Below are 17,995 nucleotides of genomic sequence, written 5' to 3' on the forward strand. Positions count from 1 at the left end.
CGCGGGGGATTTTTTTTCTTTTACATGACATGATTATGCAGATATTGTCTAAATTAGGTAATATACTATTTGTGATAAGATGATTTTCTTTTTTTCTTTTACATCACATGATTATGATTATGGGCCTGTGACCGGATGCTGGCCCTATAGAACCCCCTTAGGCCTTAATTCGAAAGAGAAATCTCATGGGTTCGTGGGCTAATAAGTTTTGGATTTGGGCCTCGATCTTTGCTTATCGGTTGAGTACTAATTAAATTAAGGTCAGTATGCTAGTTCCCGCTACAAAACAGAGGCGAAATTTCTTTCTGGCCGGAGACTGGAGTAGACGACAATGGGGTCGTGTAGCAGTGGGCAGTTGGCTTATGGGAGCTGAAAAGAGGCTGCCCCCGAGGCCCGAGCTGATGAAAAGAGAAAGCTGATTCCCTCCGTGAACTACCTCCTCCATTCCCCTTGCCAGCCGCTAGGGTTTGCACCGCGAGGCGCATCTCGCCGCTCCCACCTCCCACCTCGTTCCCCCGCCGCTCCCACCTCCCACCTCCTGTCCTTCGCATCGCCTTTGTTCGCGAGGGATCCGGCGGGGAGCAGATCGACGGCGGATCGGCTTGGCTGGAGAGTGGAGACTGATCGAGTCGTCCAGACCTCCGGCCCCGGCCTGGTCCGCACTGTCGCCTGCCGCTTTCTAGGTCTCCGGTGAGCAGCGACACCCGCATTAACATATTTATTTATGTCTGGGGCGGATTTCACACACACCTGCAGGCTGACGAGATTCATCCGTGTATTCTTGATTTGACTGCCAATTTTTTTTACAAACAGGATATTAATTTTGTGGAATTTGCGCTGTCGTTTCTGTGTCGTTAGGTGCAGCCACTGAAAGCTTTTCTTGTTCTGTACAGTCTGCCTCGCTCAACTATTCTTCCAACAGGCACTAAATATTAGTATTAGTCATGCTTCCTTTTCTATATTGTCTACAGTACACAGTTAAAGGATCCGCCTAACAAGGAAATCCCTACTGAATAGTGACTGTATTGTTTATAGCTCTACATCAACTGAAATCCAGTAAGCAAATAAAGAAAACGAAATTAGGTGCTGTTGGCAACAACAACAACAACAACAAGGTACCATCAAGGGGTTAAAAAGGGAAGCATAATGTATGTTCAGTCATCAGAATAATATACTAAGCTCAATCCATGATTCACCCAACACCTTCTAGCAATGCAGCATGGCACGTCTTGAGGACGACTTAATTAATATCCAGAAAATACAGACATTTTGCTTCCTCCATCCTTTACTGTTCTCATGCAACTGAAATTTAGATGTAGCTCCGAAGCTTTGGGTTGTCCTTCTAAGGATCCAGTTTCTCATACCGGCCTTGTGAACTTTTTGCAGGTTCACTCATGAACACTGTGGTTCAACCACGACCATCAAATAACATAACTTTATATTTTTCATAATAGCATGCTTATTCTCTTGCATTTTGTTTATTGATATATGCTACAACATTTTGGGCATTTACCTAAATTTTCTTCCAGCTATCTCAGGCACCTCAACAATGGACTTGCAGCGTTCTGCTCTGTTCCTTGCCCTGTCCTTCCTCCTTCTTCACGGTGCGCAACAAGGAGCTGCCGCCACTAGCTCCGGCGATGCTAACGAGCAGTGGGGCTACGTGCCGGTACGACAGCAGAGTACGTACCAAAGTGCCCTCTTGCTTATGCCTCAACAAACTCTTTCGATGTTTTATGCATTTTTTGTGTGCACAAGTCTAACTCTGAACTTTGGCGCAGAGGCCCACGTGTTTTGGTGGTTTTACAAGAGCCCGCAAAGGGTCTCGTCGCTGGTGAAGCCATGGCCGACCATCCTGTGGCTGCAGGGTGGCCCGGTACGTTTCTGCTATATTTTATCACTCCTAAGTCTTTTCTTATTTGAAGCAACATACACTCCGATTTCATTAATAGAAACTGCATCACCACAAGATCCTAGTTTAACATGATTTAAAAAGAACAGAAAAGTAAACTAACAGGGAGTCCTCTCCTTCTCAGCCTAGCACTTGGATCCATCCTGGAAGGTTATCATTTTCCAAATACATCACAACACCACCGCAAAATCATCATTTTCTTCTTCCGCCCTGAAAACTGGACCAACCATATGTTGAAACAGTCATCTACACTTCTGAAACCGCAAGTACTGAAGTACAACTATCAGTATTACAAATATATTTGGCCAGCGGGAAGCAGAAGAAATGATCAATAGATTTGTCATCACCACACAATAAACATTTTTCCTCACACATACCCCCAATGTGTAATAACACATCTCTAGTCAGGATGCTTTTGAAGCACCATCGTAACAGAAAATATTGATTCACACACTCAGTTTCACTCCCCATAGGAAGAAAAAGAAGAATGTTAAAACAGTCATCTTTTACCGCTAAGTAGCTCGCCATTTCTTTTCTTTGGTCGATGACAAAGTATTAATTAACATTATCTTCATCGTGTTCTTACAGGGAGGGTCAGCTGTCGGGCGTGGCAACTTCCTAGAGATCGGGCCGCTAGACGCCAACCTGAAGCAACGCAACTCAACATGGCTGCAGAAGGCCGATCTCATCTTTGTGGTCAGTGAGTTGTTTCTTCATCACATACCATTCAAGGTCATTTGTGTTGGAAGTAACGAGTATGTTGGCACGCAGGATTTACCGGTGGGCGTTGGGTACAGCTACACGGAAGACCCAAGTGTAATCGCAACGACGGACTCGCAGGTGGCAGCAGATGCCATTGAGCTCGTAAGTGCGCTCACCAAGAAGATACCTACCCTGCAGAGCAGCCCGCTGTTCCTGGTCGGCGAGTCCTATGGTGGCAAGCTTGCTGCCATCATCGGTATCTCCATGTCAAGGGCCATCCACAGTGGCATTCTTCAGCTCACACTTGGCGGTGTTGTCCTCGGTGACAGCTGGATCTCGCCAGATGATTTTGCGGTGAGGAAATCATGTTTAGTTTCTTGGAGTCTCTTAATGGACAAGTCAGTTCCATTTTTTCTTGCAAAAAACTGTTCTCATCCAGTGCTTTGGTTCCATCCAGCTCTCGTATGCGCAGTTGCTGCACAGCATGTCAAGGTTAACTGACAATGCAGTAGCACCTGCCACTGAGTAAGAGTTTTCTACCTCTAATTTACCTTGATTTCCAAAGGCATGCGCATGTGAGCACTAATTTTATTCTTCTTCCCCAGAATGGCAGCAAAGCTAAAGGAGGAGATGGCATTAGGACAGTTTGCCACAGCTCGAAAGATTTGGATCGACTTACTTGATTTAATTGACTCGGAAACTGACAGCGTGGTAAGTGTTCAATAACCACCACTTTGTATGAAACACTGTGTAGATTACAGCTATTAAGTATTAAATTCTTTTCATGATAAAGTGTTTCCCAGTACTCACCACAAATTGCTAAACCTGCATGACCTTTTTGCAGAATATGGAAAATTTGTTGCTTGAATCCAACATGAACTCGTTATTGGCTCAGTCAGCTCCCAACACCATCGACGATATCATGAATGGGGCCATTAAAAGAAAGCTCAAGATCATTCCCAAGGATCTCATGTGAGTGTCATCTCCTTCTATATATGTCAAAGTCTTAAGCCACTATATTGATATATTTCCTCTTGTCTATAAAACTGCCCTCCTTGAATTAATTTGATTTCAATTGAACTGCAGTTGGCAGCAGGTCTCAATTCCGGTCTACAAAGCGATGGCTAATACCTTTATGAAACCAGCAATCAATGAGGCAAAAATAATAATGACTCAACTTATGTAATTTCTTTGACTGTGATGTAATTTGTGGTGTCTGATACATTCCATTACGCAGGTTGATGAGCTGCTATCACAAGGTGTGGATGTGACTATATACAACGGACAGGTGGGCAGAAAATATTTCTCGTGACATTATCAGCGATTTTTACTTGGAATTCTAAGAGTGTCAGATTATATATCTTCTTTTTAGCTGGAATATCTACTATTCCAGTTTCTGGTACGGCCAGCAAAATCAGTTGTGGCTGAATCTTGTCCAAAATTAGGCACATCATCTGACCATACACATGGCCTTATCTTGCACCATGCATCGCTAGAGTAATCCGTTTCAAGTCCTTGTGCAATGAACAATGCTAAAATTGAAAAAGTTGAAACAATCAAAAAACTTAACCTCTCGGAACGTGGCACTTCATCTTGTCCAAAATCAGGCGCATCATCTGTCCATACACATGGCCTAATCTTGCACCATGCATTCGCTAGAGTAATCCGTTACAAGTCCTTGTGCAATGAACAATGCTAAAATTGAAAAGGTTGAAACAAGCAAAAAAAACTTAATCTCTCGGAACGTGGCGCCATTGAGGGACCTATCTTGGTCAGTGTCCTGGACCACTAGCTTTGGAATAATAGAATCCATCTTTATGGTTACTCGTGTCATGCCCCATCTCTGTGCTGCACATACTTCGGAGAAAGGCTTCAGCTTGAGCGTGCAATGGGTCCTGTATATGTGCAATATGCCCAGATCCTGCACCTACTGCTTCTCCCATCATGTTCTATCTCCATTTTCCACCAGATTGGCTCTACAGTTTTGCACTTCAGGAACAGGTGCATCCATCCTCTTTTAGCCGCTGGCACATTGGGTAGATCGTGTTGATGTCAACACCATGTCACCATGCCTGTTGTTATACTCCATCTAGGAGGTTGTTAGCCACATAAATTGCTGGACCTTGGATGGCAATGCAGGCGCCATATGCTTTGCCAATTGAACCCTAGCCCTTGGATTCTGCTCTCCCTTGGCTGCACTCTATTTGCTATCGACTGAATTTGGCGCTACATCTTGTATGCCGAATTAACAATGAACATTCCTTTTCTATCATAGTGCCAAGCCCACGCATCTTCGAAATATTCGCATAACGGTAGCGCCATAATACTTCTCGCATCCATCAGCCAAAAGATGTCATTTACTAGTGCTTCGTCCCACTGACCTGTAATAGGATCAGTCAGGGGTTACACCTTCTGGATGACTGTGTGACCGACCAGCGATATTCGTCCCAAGGTAGCCATAGCCCATAGGTCTTGCTATATGTCGATCTTCATGCTACTGCCTACTCTTCTGATTACTCCGTTTGTCAGAGCATCTACTCCTCTCATAATTCTTCTCCAAGTAGCTCCCTCATTTACCTCAGCACTGATCACATGAGAGTTCTGGTAGTACTTTGCTTTGAGTACCTGGACACACAAAGTTGTCAACAGCCTCCATCCTTGTTTCGCTGGCATCGCTAAGTTGAAAGTGTACAAGTCTTGTTGAACCCCCCCCCCCCCACACACACACACACATCCTGTATCGTCCATCAAAATGTGTTTTTTTTCTGTATGCAAAGGTTCTAGTTCCCGACCTCCCCACATGGACAAGCAAGCCCAGCCGCTGCGCAGGTATGTACTCCGCTTCTCACACCAAGACTGTTCATCATCATGGTTTTTCGGTGACGCTTATATTCTTACTGAATCCTGTAGCAGACTTGTCCCTATTTGTTGTCTGCTCTGAGCAAACTTCATAAAGATTCTTAAAGCTTCGTGCATTTGGGCACACCCATATCCCTTCCAGAACCCCATTCTGCTCAGCACTATTCAATAAATTTGAGAATGCCCTGTAGAAGGCTTCTACCTAAAATAACTTCATCCGTCATTATTTCATTGAATTTTAATAGGTATCTCACTGTTGTCACACACCTCATAATCAGCTGGACAATCTTTGCTTGAAACCTCTTTTCCATCATTCTCTTAAGGAAAGGCCATTCCACTCGGTCATTTATAGGTTTTATTTACTCACATCTGGTTTTTGTGTCACCACACCCTCAACACCGGACCTTTTCTTCTGCATATAATTTGTGACTCTATAAGCTAATAAGGAATTATGAGTGATTGACCTCCCAAGAACAAACACACACTGAATAGGAGCAATAATTTCTGGAAGAATCAGCTTCAGTCTATTTGCTAAAACTTTCTATTTCTAGATCAACTTGTAAAGAACATTGCAAAGGATAATTGGACAGAGATCTTCAAGCAATCCAGATTCTTTACCTTTGAATCAAAAACATGTTGGTTTTATTCCAATCATCCAAGATGGCAATTTTGTTTAGTACCTTCACTTCAGCCCTAACCGTGCCCCTCACCAGCTTCCCAGTAGCACTACTAAAATTTCACCGACATGCCGGGTCTGGCCTTCTCAGCCGTGACCTTCTCAGCCGTGAAATCTTTCATAAGCCAGAATCATAAGCTCCTCCAAGCAATCACCTGCAGGAGGGGTGGTAAAAAGATCTTAAGAATAGTTAGTAATTACCGCTGCCATCTCTGAATTTAGTATATTTTCTGAGCATGAATGAATAAAGTGTGTTTCATCTTCTGAAGTTGGATGTGATCTGCTCGACGATTGGCGTAGAAGGATGGGTGAAAAAGCTAAAGTAAGACATCTTGATTTGCCTATGTTGTGCAATTTCAAACATGTTTGTTCTAACTTAATTATGTTTTTTCAGATGGGATGGCCTGAAGAGCTTCCTGAACCTGTCAAGGCAGCCTTGGAACTGCGACTCTTCAGGGCACTGTTCTGGCCCCATCAAGGCGTATGTTAGATCGTTCAAGAATTTGCACTTCTACTGGATCCTTGGAGCTGGACACGCCGTAAGCCTCAGTACCATCAGATGTATTTCGTAGATTGAATGCCAAATCTAAAGTGTTACTTGCATGTGCTCTCTACAGGTGCCTATTGACCAACCTGACACTGCACTAAAGATGATTGGTAACATAACTCATTCATCACGCAAGTAGAAAAGACTCGTACGGAAGTTGGAGTAAAGCGTGCTGTGAGAGACCTTGTGAACTCCTAGGCCTTGGAACTTTGACTGCTGCTCGAACTAGTATCAAGTAGGCAGTAGTACATTGCTGAAGACGTAACTATTGATATGTTGCCCACGTATTCAGGTGGTGCATTGGACCTGTATGGTGCGCATTAATGTCTGTAGTCAGTAAGTGCAGGTATTGGTGAATGACACTCCCCAGATTGCAAGTATCTTTTGGTTTAGAATGTGTATCTCAACATTGTCAAATTTGCCACATCACAGCTGGTTACCCAATGCGTTCTGGTTATGTAGCCATGGATCGATACTAGTTTGAAGACAGAATTGCGACCGCCATCTTGCTCACAGGTTGTTGCACATGTGTGCAACAAAATATGGCGATGGTCCTGACGTGCGTGCAGGCTGAGCCAGTCTCTTGGTGAACATAGTGGTCTGCTGCGCTGATGATCTCACCATCGGTTTGTGGCGAGCGAGCAGCCACCATCATTTCTCCAGCTTTAGGTTCCTTTCTCCGGGCGAAGGGTCGCTGCCAACGCCCTCTCCAGTCTCCATCGTGCGGAATGCTCTGCTCCGTCTTGGTTGCGTGTGGTGTATGGAACATGGATTATTGATGACTCGCAGATTCCACTGGACAAGACGGTTCAGAGAAAACCGGTGTTTAGCACTTTTCAGAATCCTGAGCTGAGCACTTTTAACAATGTTTTTCGACCCAAGAAGGAAGAAGTGGACGTTTATCTGAGGCAGCAGCAGCACAAATCATGAATAGAATGGAGACAGCAAGAACCAGAGCAGCAGCTCCCATGGCGACACAACGCGGTGAGGAAGAAGGTACTGTAGTGGTGACACCTACACCTACAGGAACTATTGATCGCCACACTCGCGACATGCACAGCATACACGTGGAGAAGCAAGTCCAACTGAGTGGGAATAGAGAGCAAGGTCAGCATGCCACCGTCGACAGCTCTCTACAACATCAAGATCAAGAGGAGGAACCAGACACTGAGAAAGGTATAGAAGAGATGGACTTTGAGTACATACAAAGTCAGCAGCAAAACCAGCCTGCGTTTCAGACACTTCAGCAGTTAGAGCGGGAAGGGGTTTTACCGTATACTCTCAGTGACTGTTTGGGCCACGCAAGCCTCGTCCAACGCCAAGCCCAACACCAACTGTCCTGACCCCACAGCTCCTTCAGCTTCCAAACACCTAGCAATCACAGGTGTCTTCCACCCACAGCAGAGTTCATTCGAACAAACCCCTGCAGGCAAACTCCACTTCAGAGACACTGCCGCCCCTCCCATAACTGCTTCTCTGCCACCCCAAGTTGGAGAACACACCGCCGACGATGTCTCCGAGAACAATAGGCATTTGCCTCGCCGTTCCCACCCATCTACCCACATTCATCACCAGAGCCGCCAGCCGCTTCCTCCACAGTTTTCTGCTACCAAAAGGCCGGCCTCGCCGGCGGATCCGCTTCTCCTCCCGCCGAGGAAGAGGGCGGTGCTGGCCTCCTCCGATGGAGCCCCGCAAGCATGGCTTGCGCTCGGCATCTCTGCCAGTGCGAGCCGCCGACAGATCGGGCGAGGTGATGGAGGATCAGGAGCTGGGCAAGATCATGTTCAGGCGGGACTCTGCTCCGATCCTGCCTCGGGTAGGTCGCCGGGAAGAGGAGCGCAGCAGCGAAGCGGAGAAGGAGATCGCGGAGAAGAACATCCAAGGCAAGAAGGGATCCTTGGAGGTAGGCCGCACCCGGGAATTTATGCGTCAAACTTTTGGCGTCGGCCTCAGCAGGGAAGAACAGCGCCGCCGAGCAATCAGGTGGCCAACGGTGCCTCCAGTCCAGCGATTGGGAATCGCTGCCGAAGATCTCGATGGGATTCGCCAACGCCAGTTCAAGCTCGAGGTATGAACCGATCTACTCCTGGATACGCTCTCAATATCTCTGGTGCTTCCGTTTGGCGCCGTGACAGCAACGCCGGCGAGGTGGGCGGAGGCGATTCTGTGCGCTCTGTTCGGAGGTCTGGGAGCTGCTGTGCACGCCATGGCTCAAGGGGAAAGCTCGCGCAATGAACCACTATCCCCAGACATTGCCAATTAGGATCTCCACTCGCCATCCTTGGAATCGCAGGGCACTGAGGATTCTCGTGTCGGTCACTTCTAACCTTCTGGAGTGGCTCGCGGGATCAACATGGTTCATTATCTTGCTCCTCGTCCTACTGCAGCCGTCAACACTATACATGCTACAACCGAAGATCAATTTGCAGGCAGTGATCTTCCTAGCCAGATACATATGCAGGAAATTCAGAGTAGCGGTCAAGAATCTGTGGACCAACAGGCAGCGGCGCCAGCCTCCAAGGCGCCAGGGGCGCCATGAGAGCTCTAGCCTGGAACTGCCAAGGCGTTGGCAAGGGCCTAGGCAGTCCTAAAATGCTTCACCTTGCCAGGTGTTATCACCAGAATTTGACCGAGTCAGAGGTGGGCCGCGATCAAGATGGACGTGAAGAATATACATGGAAGAAATACGTGAATCGGCCTTTTATACCAAGTTGGGCTTAATTGCCCATGTATCTGTAACATATTAGATCGCATCTTAGTGTAGAAGTTAGAATCTTACTCGTGCACGGTTTGGTGCACGCCTACATTAGAAAGTCCGCTGGACTATAAATATGTACCTAGGGTTTATGGAATAAACAACAACCAACGTTCAACCACAAACAAATCTCGGCGCATCGCCAACTCCTTCGTCTCGAGGGTTTCTACCGGTAAGCATCATGCTGCCTAGATCGCATCTTGCGATCTAGGCGAGCACAAGCCTGCCCACGTTGTTCATGCGTTGCTCGTACCGAAGCCTTTTTGATGGCGAGCAACGTAGTTATCTTAGACATGTTAGGGTTAGCATTGTTCTTCATGTTACATGCTTTCGTAGTGCAACCCTTGCATGTCTAGCCGCCCTTACGCCTATCTTAGGCGTAGGGGCGGCACCCCGCTTGATCATAGTTTAGTAGATCTGATCCGTTACGATTGCTCCTTGTTCTACAAGGATTAGTTTAATATCTGCAATAGTTAGGCCTTACAAAGGGGGAGGATCCAGCGGCACGTAGGGTGTCGTTCGTTGGCCCTAAGCGAGGATGTTCCGAGGATCAACCTCGTGTTGGTTTTTAGGCCTTGTTTAGGATCGGCTTACGATCACCGTGCGTGGCCGCGAGGCCCAACCTGGAGTAGGATGATCCGATTATGCGGTGAAAACCCCACATCGTCGTAGATCTCATTAGCTTTACCTTGATCAAGCGGGACCACCATATATTCGGACACCTCGTCCGAATCATGGGTGGATCGGCTCTTTGAGCCGATTCACGGAGATAACTCGAGAGCCGATCGAGGCTCGTATTTAACGTTTACGTGTGTGCCCTGCAGGAAACTAAGCGAGGCATCATCCACACCTTCCTGACCGGGTATAGGTCAGGTGGCACGCCCTTGTGATAAACATCGGTGCGTGCGACCAGGAGGCTTTGCGGGCCGTCGCTCAGAGGGACTAGGGCCAGCCGCAGCCCTAGTTGTTCCCGGCTCTACGGTGTTGCCCGTCTCTGCCCGCCAGTGGGTTTCTGACGTCAACACATTCTGGCACGCCCGGTGGGACGACCTTCAACATCCACCACGTCGCCATCTACATCCGAGATGGCGGAAAGCACTCCGGTCAAGTACGAGGACCTGCCTGATGAGCTCAAGAAGAAGCATGACGAGATCAAGGCAACCCTCGAAGCCGAACTCATCGGCTCCTTCCACCGAACCCGCTCCCATGGCGTCAGGTGGAAGGGTTTCACACCTGAAGGCGCGCTCGATGGAGTGGACCTGTCCGCTCCGTCGAAGAACGCACCAGGTCGCCGCGGCAGGAGATCAACTACATGGTGGCTCATTCGCTGCACCGCCACTCCGAGAGCTCGGTGAACACCTTGGAGCGTGTCGCTCGCGCGTCGTCCAGGAAATCATGAGTCACCGGTACTCCCCGTCGGGACCGGCTCTGGGGACTTTCAAAGGAGAGATGCCGCTCCAGCCCCAGCCGTTCGCATGGGCAGCACCGGAACTGCTGAACTCAGCGGCATACGTCGTCTACAAGATTGGTGGTGATCCTAGTGACTACCAATTCCTGCCTGAGCCACCTAAGGAGGTCCCGCACGGATACGCGTGCGCATACGTGCCGGACAGCAACGCCTGGGCACTCTCGAACCAGGCTGCAATAACGGCGGCCTCTGGAACGGCAGGAGGAACGTCGAGAGCCGATCTCGAGAAGCAGTCGTGGCTGGCTAAGTACGCCGCCCCGACAAACCTCCAAAGCCCAGCTCCTGCAGTTGGCTTAGAACCGGAAAAGCAAGCATGGCTGGTTAAGTATGCCACCCCGGCGAATCTTCAGGGTTCGACACCTTCAGCCATCACAGCGGATCAGATTTGTACAATTCTGAAAGATCAGTTCGGTATGATGCCGAAAAGGAAAGCGTTCGGCTACACCAAGCCGTACCCCAACAGCTACGAACTGATCCCGCTGCCACCCAAATATCGGCTCCCGGACTTCACAAAGTTCAGTGGGTCAGAGGGGTCCAGCTCCATCGAGCATGTGAGCCGATATTTGGCACAGCTGGGCACGATCTCAGCGTCAGATGAATTGCGCGTGAGGTTCTTCTCACAGTCCCTCACAGGATCGGCTTTCGGGTGGTACACATCGCTGCCACCGAACTCCATCCAAACTTGGAAGCAGTTGGAAGAGCAATTCCATGAGCAGTATCATTCAGAAGCTTCCGAGTCTAGCATTGCCGATCTAGCACAGCTACGTCAGAAGCGCGGAGAAACTGTGACAGAATACATCCAGCGCTTCAGGAATCTTAGGAACCGATGCTATTCGGTTCGTATAACTGAAAAGGAAGCAGTCGAGTTGGCAGTAGTAGGCCTTGCAACACAGCTCAAGGACATGGCCTCCCAAGCAGATTATCCCTCGCTGGCGCACGTGGTTAAGAAACTTTCAGCATATGAACAGCGCCACCCGGACCTGTACCAAGACAAGTTCAAGCGTGCAGTAGCCCTGGTCGATGCGAGAGGAGGACGAAGTTCCTGCGGGAGACCAAGAAGTAGCAATGGCTGAGTGGACTCGGGGAGGAACCCCCGTGTCCCGCAAATGGGTAAAGCCACCAGGCCCGCCTGTGGGATTTGATTTTGACGTGACCAAGACTGAGCAAATCTTCGACCTCCTACTCAAGGAAAAGCGATTGAAGATACCCGAAGGTCTCAAATTCCCCACGGCGCAAGAGCTGAATGGAAAGCCATACCGCAAATGGCATAACTCGCTCTCCCATGCCACCAACGACCGCAGGGTGTGGCGTCGGCACATCCAAGCGGCGATAGAGAACGGGCGTCTAATTTTCAACCAGTACGCCATGAAGGTCGATACCCAGCCCTTCCCCGCCGTGAACATGGTGGAGTATGCTTGCCATGCAGGGTGCCGGCCGGGTTTCCTGTGCAATATCAACATGGTAGATCTTGGACACCACGCTGGCAAGGATGGAGATGAGGGCAGCTGCTCTCATAGCAAAGATACGAGAGGAAGCCGCTCCACGCGATCGGCTCCGCCAAGACGGCAAGCGCTACGTCACGGAGGGAGAAGTGAAGAACATAAGATATCGCCGACCTCTCTCGATCACCTCCTCAACAAGTATGTGGGTCAAGTACGACCAACGCCGACGGTCCGAGCGATGATGATGAAAGAGTTCGTCCGGCCGGAGAAGCCGAAGACATCGTCGGCAGAATCGCGATGAGGAGGAGCACGAGCGTTGTGCCAAGGGAAAGGCAAGGGAGCAAGGCGACGAGGACAGACACTGGAATTGTCCCTTCTTCAGGCACTGCTGGGATTCAGGAATGAGCCGATTGCCAACAATCGGCAATTGCCCAGAATGCAACCGGAAGAAGAAGGAGGCAGCCAACGTGTCCGTGTTCGAGCGCTTAGGACCTCTCCCGCCACGGAGCAAACGAGCTGAGTCCCCTCGGTTGGAAGATCTCGAAGATTCAGAAGACGAGGGAGAAGAAGAAGACAGGTACCACTGGCTAAGGTGGTGCCCTGATGGACTCAGCCGTTCCCAAAAACGCAGGGTTCAAAGATTGCGCGGCCTGGAAGAAGCCGAGAGGTTATACTTGCATACATTGAGGAAAGCAAGGCCTGATCTGGCGGCAAAGGTTCAGCGGACCTCGGATGAAGAGGGTCGTCCACGGAAGATGGAGTGGCGCCCCAAGCAAAGGAAAGCCGATGATGAAACATCGGCTGGCACAAACATGGTGCTCGTTCTTCCGACGAAGCTCAGTGCTCCACGGTTACACGATACATCCAAGGTGGACGACAGCAAGCGCACCAACATGATAAAATCAGAGATTGGGCTGGTTCGGTCTACCGGCCTGAGCGAGTAGCAAGAGCACATCGATGAGCAAACGTGGCGAGGCTGATCCTTGTGATCGGCCCCAAAAATTTATGAAGGGAACTTACAAAACCTTCACCGAGCAAGCAACGTGGAGGCCGATTCCAGCAATCGGCCAAAATTATCTTCACCCACCATTCTGCCTGGGTTCAACAAGTTATCCAACGGAGCCGATACCATCAATTCTCTTGACGAGAATCGGCTCGGGGGCACCCAGGTGGATAGAACACAAGGATATGCAGTAGAATTATCCCATCTCATCTTTGGTGATGGGTATTGGAGTATGGGGGCCGATGCACCAGTCGGCCAAATTTCTGAAAATTCGAAATTTTTCGAGCACAGCCGATGCAGCAGACATCGACTTAAGGATATAAAAGCCGGTGCGTGGCCATCGACTCAAGAGAAATAAGAGCTCGGATCTTCTCTTCAAGGCCAAGAGCAGCCTGGACGTGCAGATCAGGTCAAGGATGGAGCACATCAGAATGTCTCCACCAAAGGAAAGGAGCCGATCTAACTGGCAAGGCGCAGGAAGAACTGAAGAAACTCGGGGGGCAGCTCACCTTGAAGGTTCTCTGCTTGGGGCTACGTCATGAGTTAAGGCTAATGTCGGCACATGTGTCTGGTTCGCCTTCACTAAGGCTCGGGGGGCAGCTCGCCCTAAAGGTCATTGCTCTAGGGAGCCGATTTGGTTGGAATCGGCTAGCCCTGCGACACAACTGGTTTGGAGAGCGGTGTTCTGTTACAGAGTCATCAGTTTGAGCATCCAAGGCGGTTCCAGGGCTCTTTTAAAGTCGCTTGCTCAAAGATCAAGTTGCCAGCTTACCAAGATCGGCTGTGTCATCGTCATCGGCAGAAGCCAACTAGCTTGGAGGGATTCTGCTGCAGCTCTGCTCTGCCACGACATGACCCGACGAGAGAAAGCGTAATGATTTTGGAAATGTCATTTCCAAAACCAGGGGGGCATGTGTTATCACCAGAATTTGACCGAGTCAGAGGTGGGCCGCGATCAAGATGGACGTGAAGAATATACATGGAAGAAATACGTGAATTGGCCTTTTATACCAAGTTGGGCTTAATTGCCCATGTATCTGTAACATATTAGATCGCATCTTAGTGTAGAAGTTAGAATCTTACTCGTGCACGGTTTGGTGCACGCCCACATTAGAAAGTCCGCTGGACTATAAATATGTACCTAGGGTTTATGGAATAAACAACAACCAACGTTCAACCACAAACAAATCTCGGCGCATCGCCAACTCCTTCGTCTCGAGGGTTTCTACCGGTAAGCATCATGCTGCCTAGATCGCATCTTGCGATCTAGGCAGCACAAGCCTGCCCACGTTGTTCATGCGTTGCTCGTACCGAAGCCTTTTTGATGGCGAGCAACGTAGTTATCTTAGACATGTTAGGGTTAGCATTGTTCTTCATGTTACATGCTTTCGTAGTGCAACCCTTGCATGTCTAGCCGCCCTTACGCCTATCTTAGGCGTAGGGGCGGCACCCCGCTTGATCATAGTTTAGTAGATCTGATCCGTTACGATTGCTCCTTGTTCTACAAGGATTAGTTTAATATCCGCAATAGTTAGGCCTTACAAAGGGGGAGGATCCAGCGGCACGTAGGGTGTCGTTCGTTGGCCCTAAGCGAGGATGTTCCGAGGATCAACCTCGTGTTGGTTTTTAGGCCTTGTTTAGGATCGGCTTACGATCACCGTGCGTGGCCGCGAGGCCCAACTCTGGAGTAGGATGATCCGATTATGCGGTGAAAACCCCACATCGTCGTAGATCTCATTAGCTTTACCTTGATCAAGCGGGACCACCATATATTCGGACACCTCGTCTGAATCATGGGTGGATCGGCTCTTTGAGCCGATTCACAGGATAACCTGAGAGCCGATCGAGGCTCGTATTTAACGTTTACGTGTGTGCCCTGCAGGAAACTAAGCGAGGCATCATCCACACCTTCCCGACCAGGTATAGGTCGGGTGGCACGCCCTTGTGATAAACATCGGTGCGTGCGACCAGGAGGCTTTGCGGGCCGTCGCTCAGAGGGACTAGGGCCAGCCGCAACCCTAGTTGTTCCCGGCTCTACGGTGTTGCCCGTCTCTGCCCGCCAGTGGGTTTCTGACGTCAACACCAGGATGATCACAACATCTAAACCTCAGGTAACTTTCATTTCAGAGATCAAATCGACCAAATTCACCTCTGTAGACATTGCTTCTCGTTTTAATATGCATGACAGTATTGTAGTACCTTCAAGCAGAAGATCAGGAGGACTCTGGCTTTTGTGGACTGACGAGATGGATATTACTATTCAGACGGCCTCCTTTAACCTAATCTTAGCTCTAGCAAAGGACAAATCCACTAATGTGTCCTTTCGTTTAGTATGTGTGTATGGTGATCCTTATCATAAAAATACCAGTACTATTTGGACTCAGGTTGCAGATTTTGCAAATGTAAATAGCAACCTTCCCATCGTTTTCTTAGGAGATATGAATGACATTATGTATGAAAATGAAAAAAGCAATGCTAATGTCAATATTAATCGTTTGGCTTTATTTAGAGACCTTGTTAAGCAGGCTGGCTTGTTTGATCTTGGCTACAATGGTCCTGCTTACACTTGGACAAATAGGCGGTTTTCTTCTACACCTTTATTTCAACGCCTAAATAGATGTTTAGCCAACAACCAATGGTGTGTCAACTACCCAATCACTAAAGTTTACAATATGCCTTTAATCTATAATTTTAGTGATCATGCTCCCATTTTGCTATCAACTAATGGTAAAGCCACTAAAACTAAATCTCATTTCAAATTTGAAAATTGGTGGCTCAAAGAAGATGACTTCCAAACCCATGCTAAAAGTTATTGGCAGCAATCTATAGGCAAGCCTTATCATTCCAGAGCTAATCACTTAGCTGCCTCTTTGAAAATTTGGTGCAAAAAGAAAAAACCTTTGCAGGAGGAACTAAAGGATCTGGAAGGTGAATTTTTAAAACTGCAATGTGCTCCACCAGGCAATCAAGACTTTGCAAAGGAACAGGACTTAACCACCAGGTATGAACAAACAACTACTAAATTAAATGATTTCTATATGCAGAGAGCAAAGAAAAGCTGGGCAAAAGATGGTGACAGAAACACTGCTTTCTTTCATAGAGCAGTTGCTAGAAGAAGAAGAAATTCTATTATGTCAATAAGAGATGAGCAAAATGTAACTCATTTTATGCCTCAACAAATTGCAAACACTTTTGTCCAATATTTCAGATCCATTTTTGCATCCCAAACAAATGATCCAGCTCATTGATGACCCACAAGTATAGGGGGTGTATCATAGTATTTTCGATAAATAAGAGTGTCGAACCCAACGAGGAGCAGAAGGTGTTGACAAGCAGTTTCGATGAAGGATTCACTATAAATGCTCACAGACAAGTTTGCAGGAGGTTTTGATATAGCAGATAAATAAAATACAAGTAAGTAAAATGCGAGAGTAATAATTGCAGCGAGTGGCCCAATCCTTTTTAGCACAAAGGACAAGCCGGTTTGTTTACTTATAATGACCAAACGTTCTTGAGGACACACGGGAATTTAGTCTAGTGCTTTCGCTTCATATAGTTGATTAATCTTCATTGTTTTGATAAGTGTTGTGTGGGTGAACCTATGCTAATGCACCGCCCTTCCTAGGACTAATACATACTTGTGATTAAACCCCTTGCAAGCATCCGCAAATACAAGAAAGTAATTAAGATAAATCTAACCACAGCCTTAAACTCGAGATCCCGCTATCCCTCATGCATCGATATACCAACGGGGTTCAGAGTTGCTCGTCACTCCGGCAACCCCACAATTAGCAAAAGAATACAAGATGCATTCCCCTAGGCCCATAAAGGTGAAGTATCATGTAGTCGACGTTCACATGACACCACTAGAAGAATAACACCACAACTTAAATATCAAACCATTAAATATTACTCAACATAGTTCACTACTAACATTTAGACTTCACCCATGTCCTCAAGAACTAAACGAACTACTCACAAGACATCATATGGAACATGATCAGAGGTGATATGATGATGGATAACAATCTGAACATAAACCTTGATTCAACGGTTTCACTCAATAGCATCAATAACTAGTAGAAATCAACACCGGGAGAGTTTCCCCTATGAAATACTCAAGATCAAACCCAAATTGCTACAACGGAGACGAGGTGCAGCGGTGGAGATGACGGTGTCGGTGGTGGAGATGATGATGATGATGATGATCCCAATGAAGTCCAGCTCGATGACGGTGACGATGGCGACGATTTCCCCCTCCGGGAGGGAATTTCCCCGGCGGATTTCTGCCTGCCGGAGAGCTCTTTTCTCTCTGGTGTTTTTCCGCCCCGCAGAGGCGGCGGTGTCTATCCTCGATGCCTCCTCGCACCTTAGGGTTTTCGGGAGATGAAGTACGCGAAAGGGCGATGGCCGAGGGGGTCGTGGGCCCCCTCCCCACGTGGCGGCGCGCCGGCCTTGGTGGCCGCGCCAGCCTATGGGGAGGGCCCATGGCGGCCCTCCTCGGCCTCCCCTTTTGGCTGGCTCCGTCATCTGGACAAATAGGAGCTTCGGTATATTTTCCGTCAATTGTTGATCTTCAGAAATATTGTATCCTGACGGTGCTTTTTCCAAAGAGAATTCGACTTCCGTGA

The 17,995-nt window shown here is 48.1% G+C and overlaps 1 protein-coding gene across 3 annotated transcripts; it reads left to right on the forward strand.

The window, feature by feature from the left end:
• The first annotated feature begins 378 nt into the window (after positions 1-378).
• Positions 379-7,209, forward strand: LOC124701582 (serine carboxypeptidase-like 51). Of its 3 annotated transcripts, none has more exons than XM_047233673.1 (13): positions 379-683; positions 1,530-1,682; positions 1,782-1,876; positions 2,501-2,608; positions 2,684-2,968; positions 3,072-3,139; positions 3,220-3,325; positions 3,459-3,586; positions 3,701-3,770; positions 3,852-3,902; positions 6,419-6,471; positions 6,544-6,688; positions 6,767-7,209. In XM_047233673.1, the coding sequence occupies exons 2-13, from the start codon at positions 1,550-1,552 to the stop codon at positions 6,833-6,835; spliced, it is 1,311 nt and encodes a 436-aa protein (XP_047089629.1). In that variant the 5' UTR covers positions 379-683; positions 1,530-1,549; the 3' UTR covers positions 6,836-7,209. The 3 variants fall into 3 exon arrangements, with proteins under 3 accessions (XP_047089629.1, XP_047089628.1, XP_047089627.1); XM_047233672.1 differs by having other exon boundaries at positions 383-683; positions 1,539-1,682; XM_047233671.1 differs by having other exon boundaries at positions 384-690.
• Positions 7,210-17,995: the final 10,786 nt, after the last annotated feature.

Source organism: Lolium rigidum, chromosome 3, assembly GCF_022539505.1.
Source record: "Lolium rigidum isolate FL_2022 chromosome 3, APGP_CSIRO_Lrig_0.1, whole genome shotgun sequence".
NCBI lineage: Eukaryota > Viridiplantae > Streptophyta > Magnoliopsida > Poales > Poaceae > Lolium > Lolium rigidum.

Coding starts and splice junctions, on each gene's coding strand:
- LOC124701582 (XM_047233673.1), top strand. CDS start 1,550: ATGGACTTGCAGCGTTCTGCTCTGTTCCTTGCCCTGTCCTTCCTCCTT. Junction 2,609..2,683: donor AGGCCGATCTCATCTTTGTG/GTCAGTGAGTTG, acceptor GTTGGCACGCAG/GATTTACCGGTGGGCGTTGG. Junction 6,689..6,766: donor TCCTTGGAGCTGGACACGCC/GTAAGCCTCAGT, acceptor TGCTCTCTACAG/GTGCCTATTGACCAACCTGA.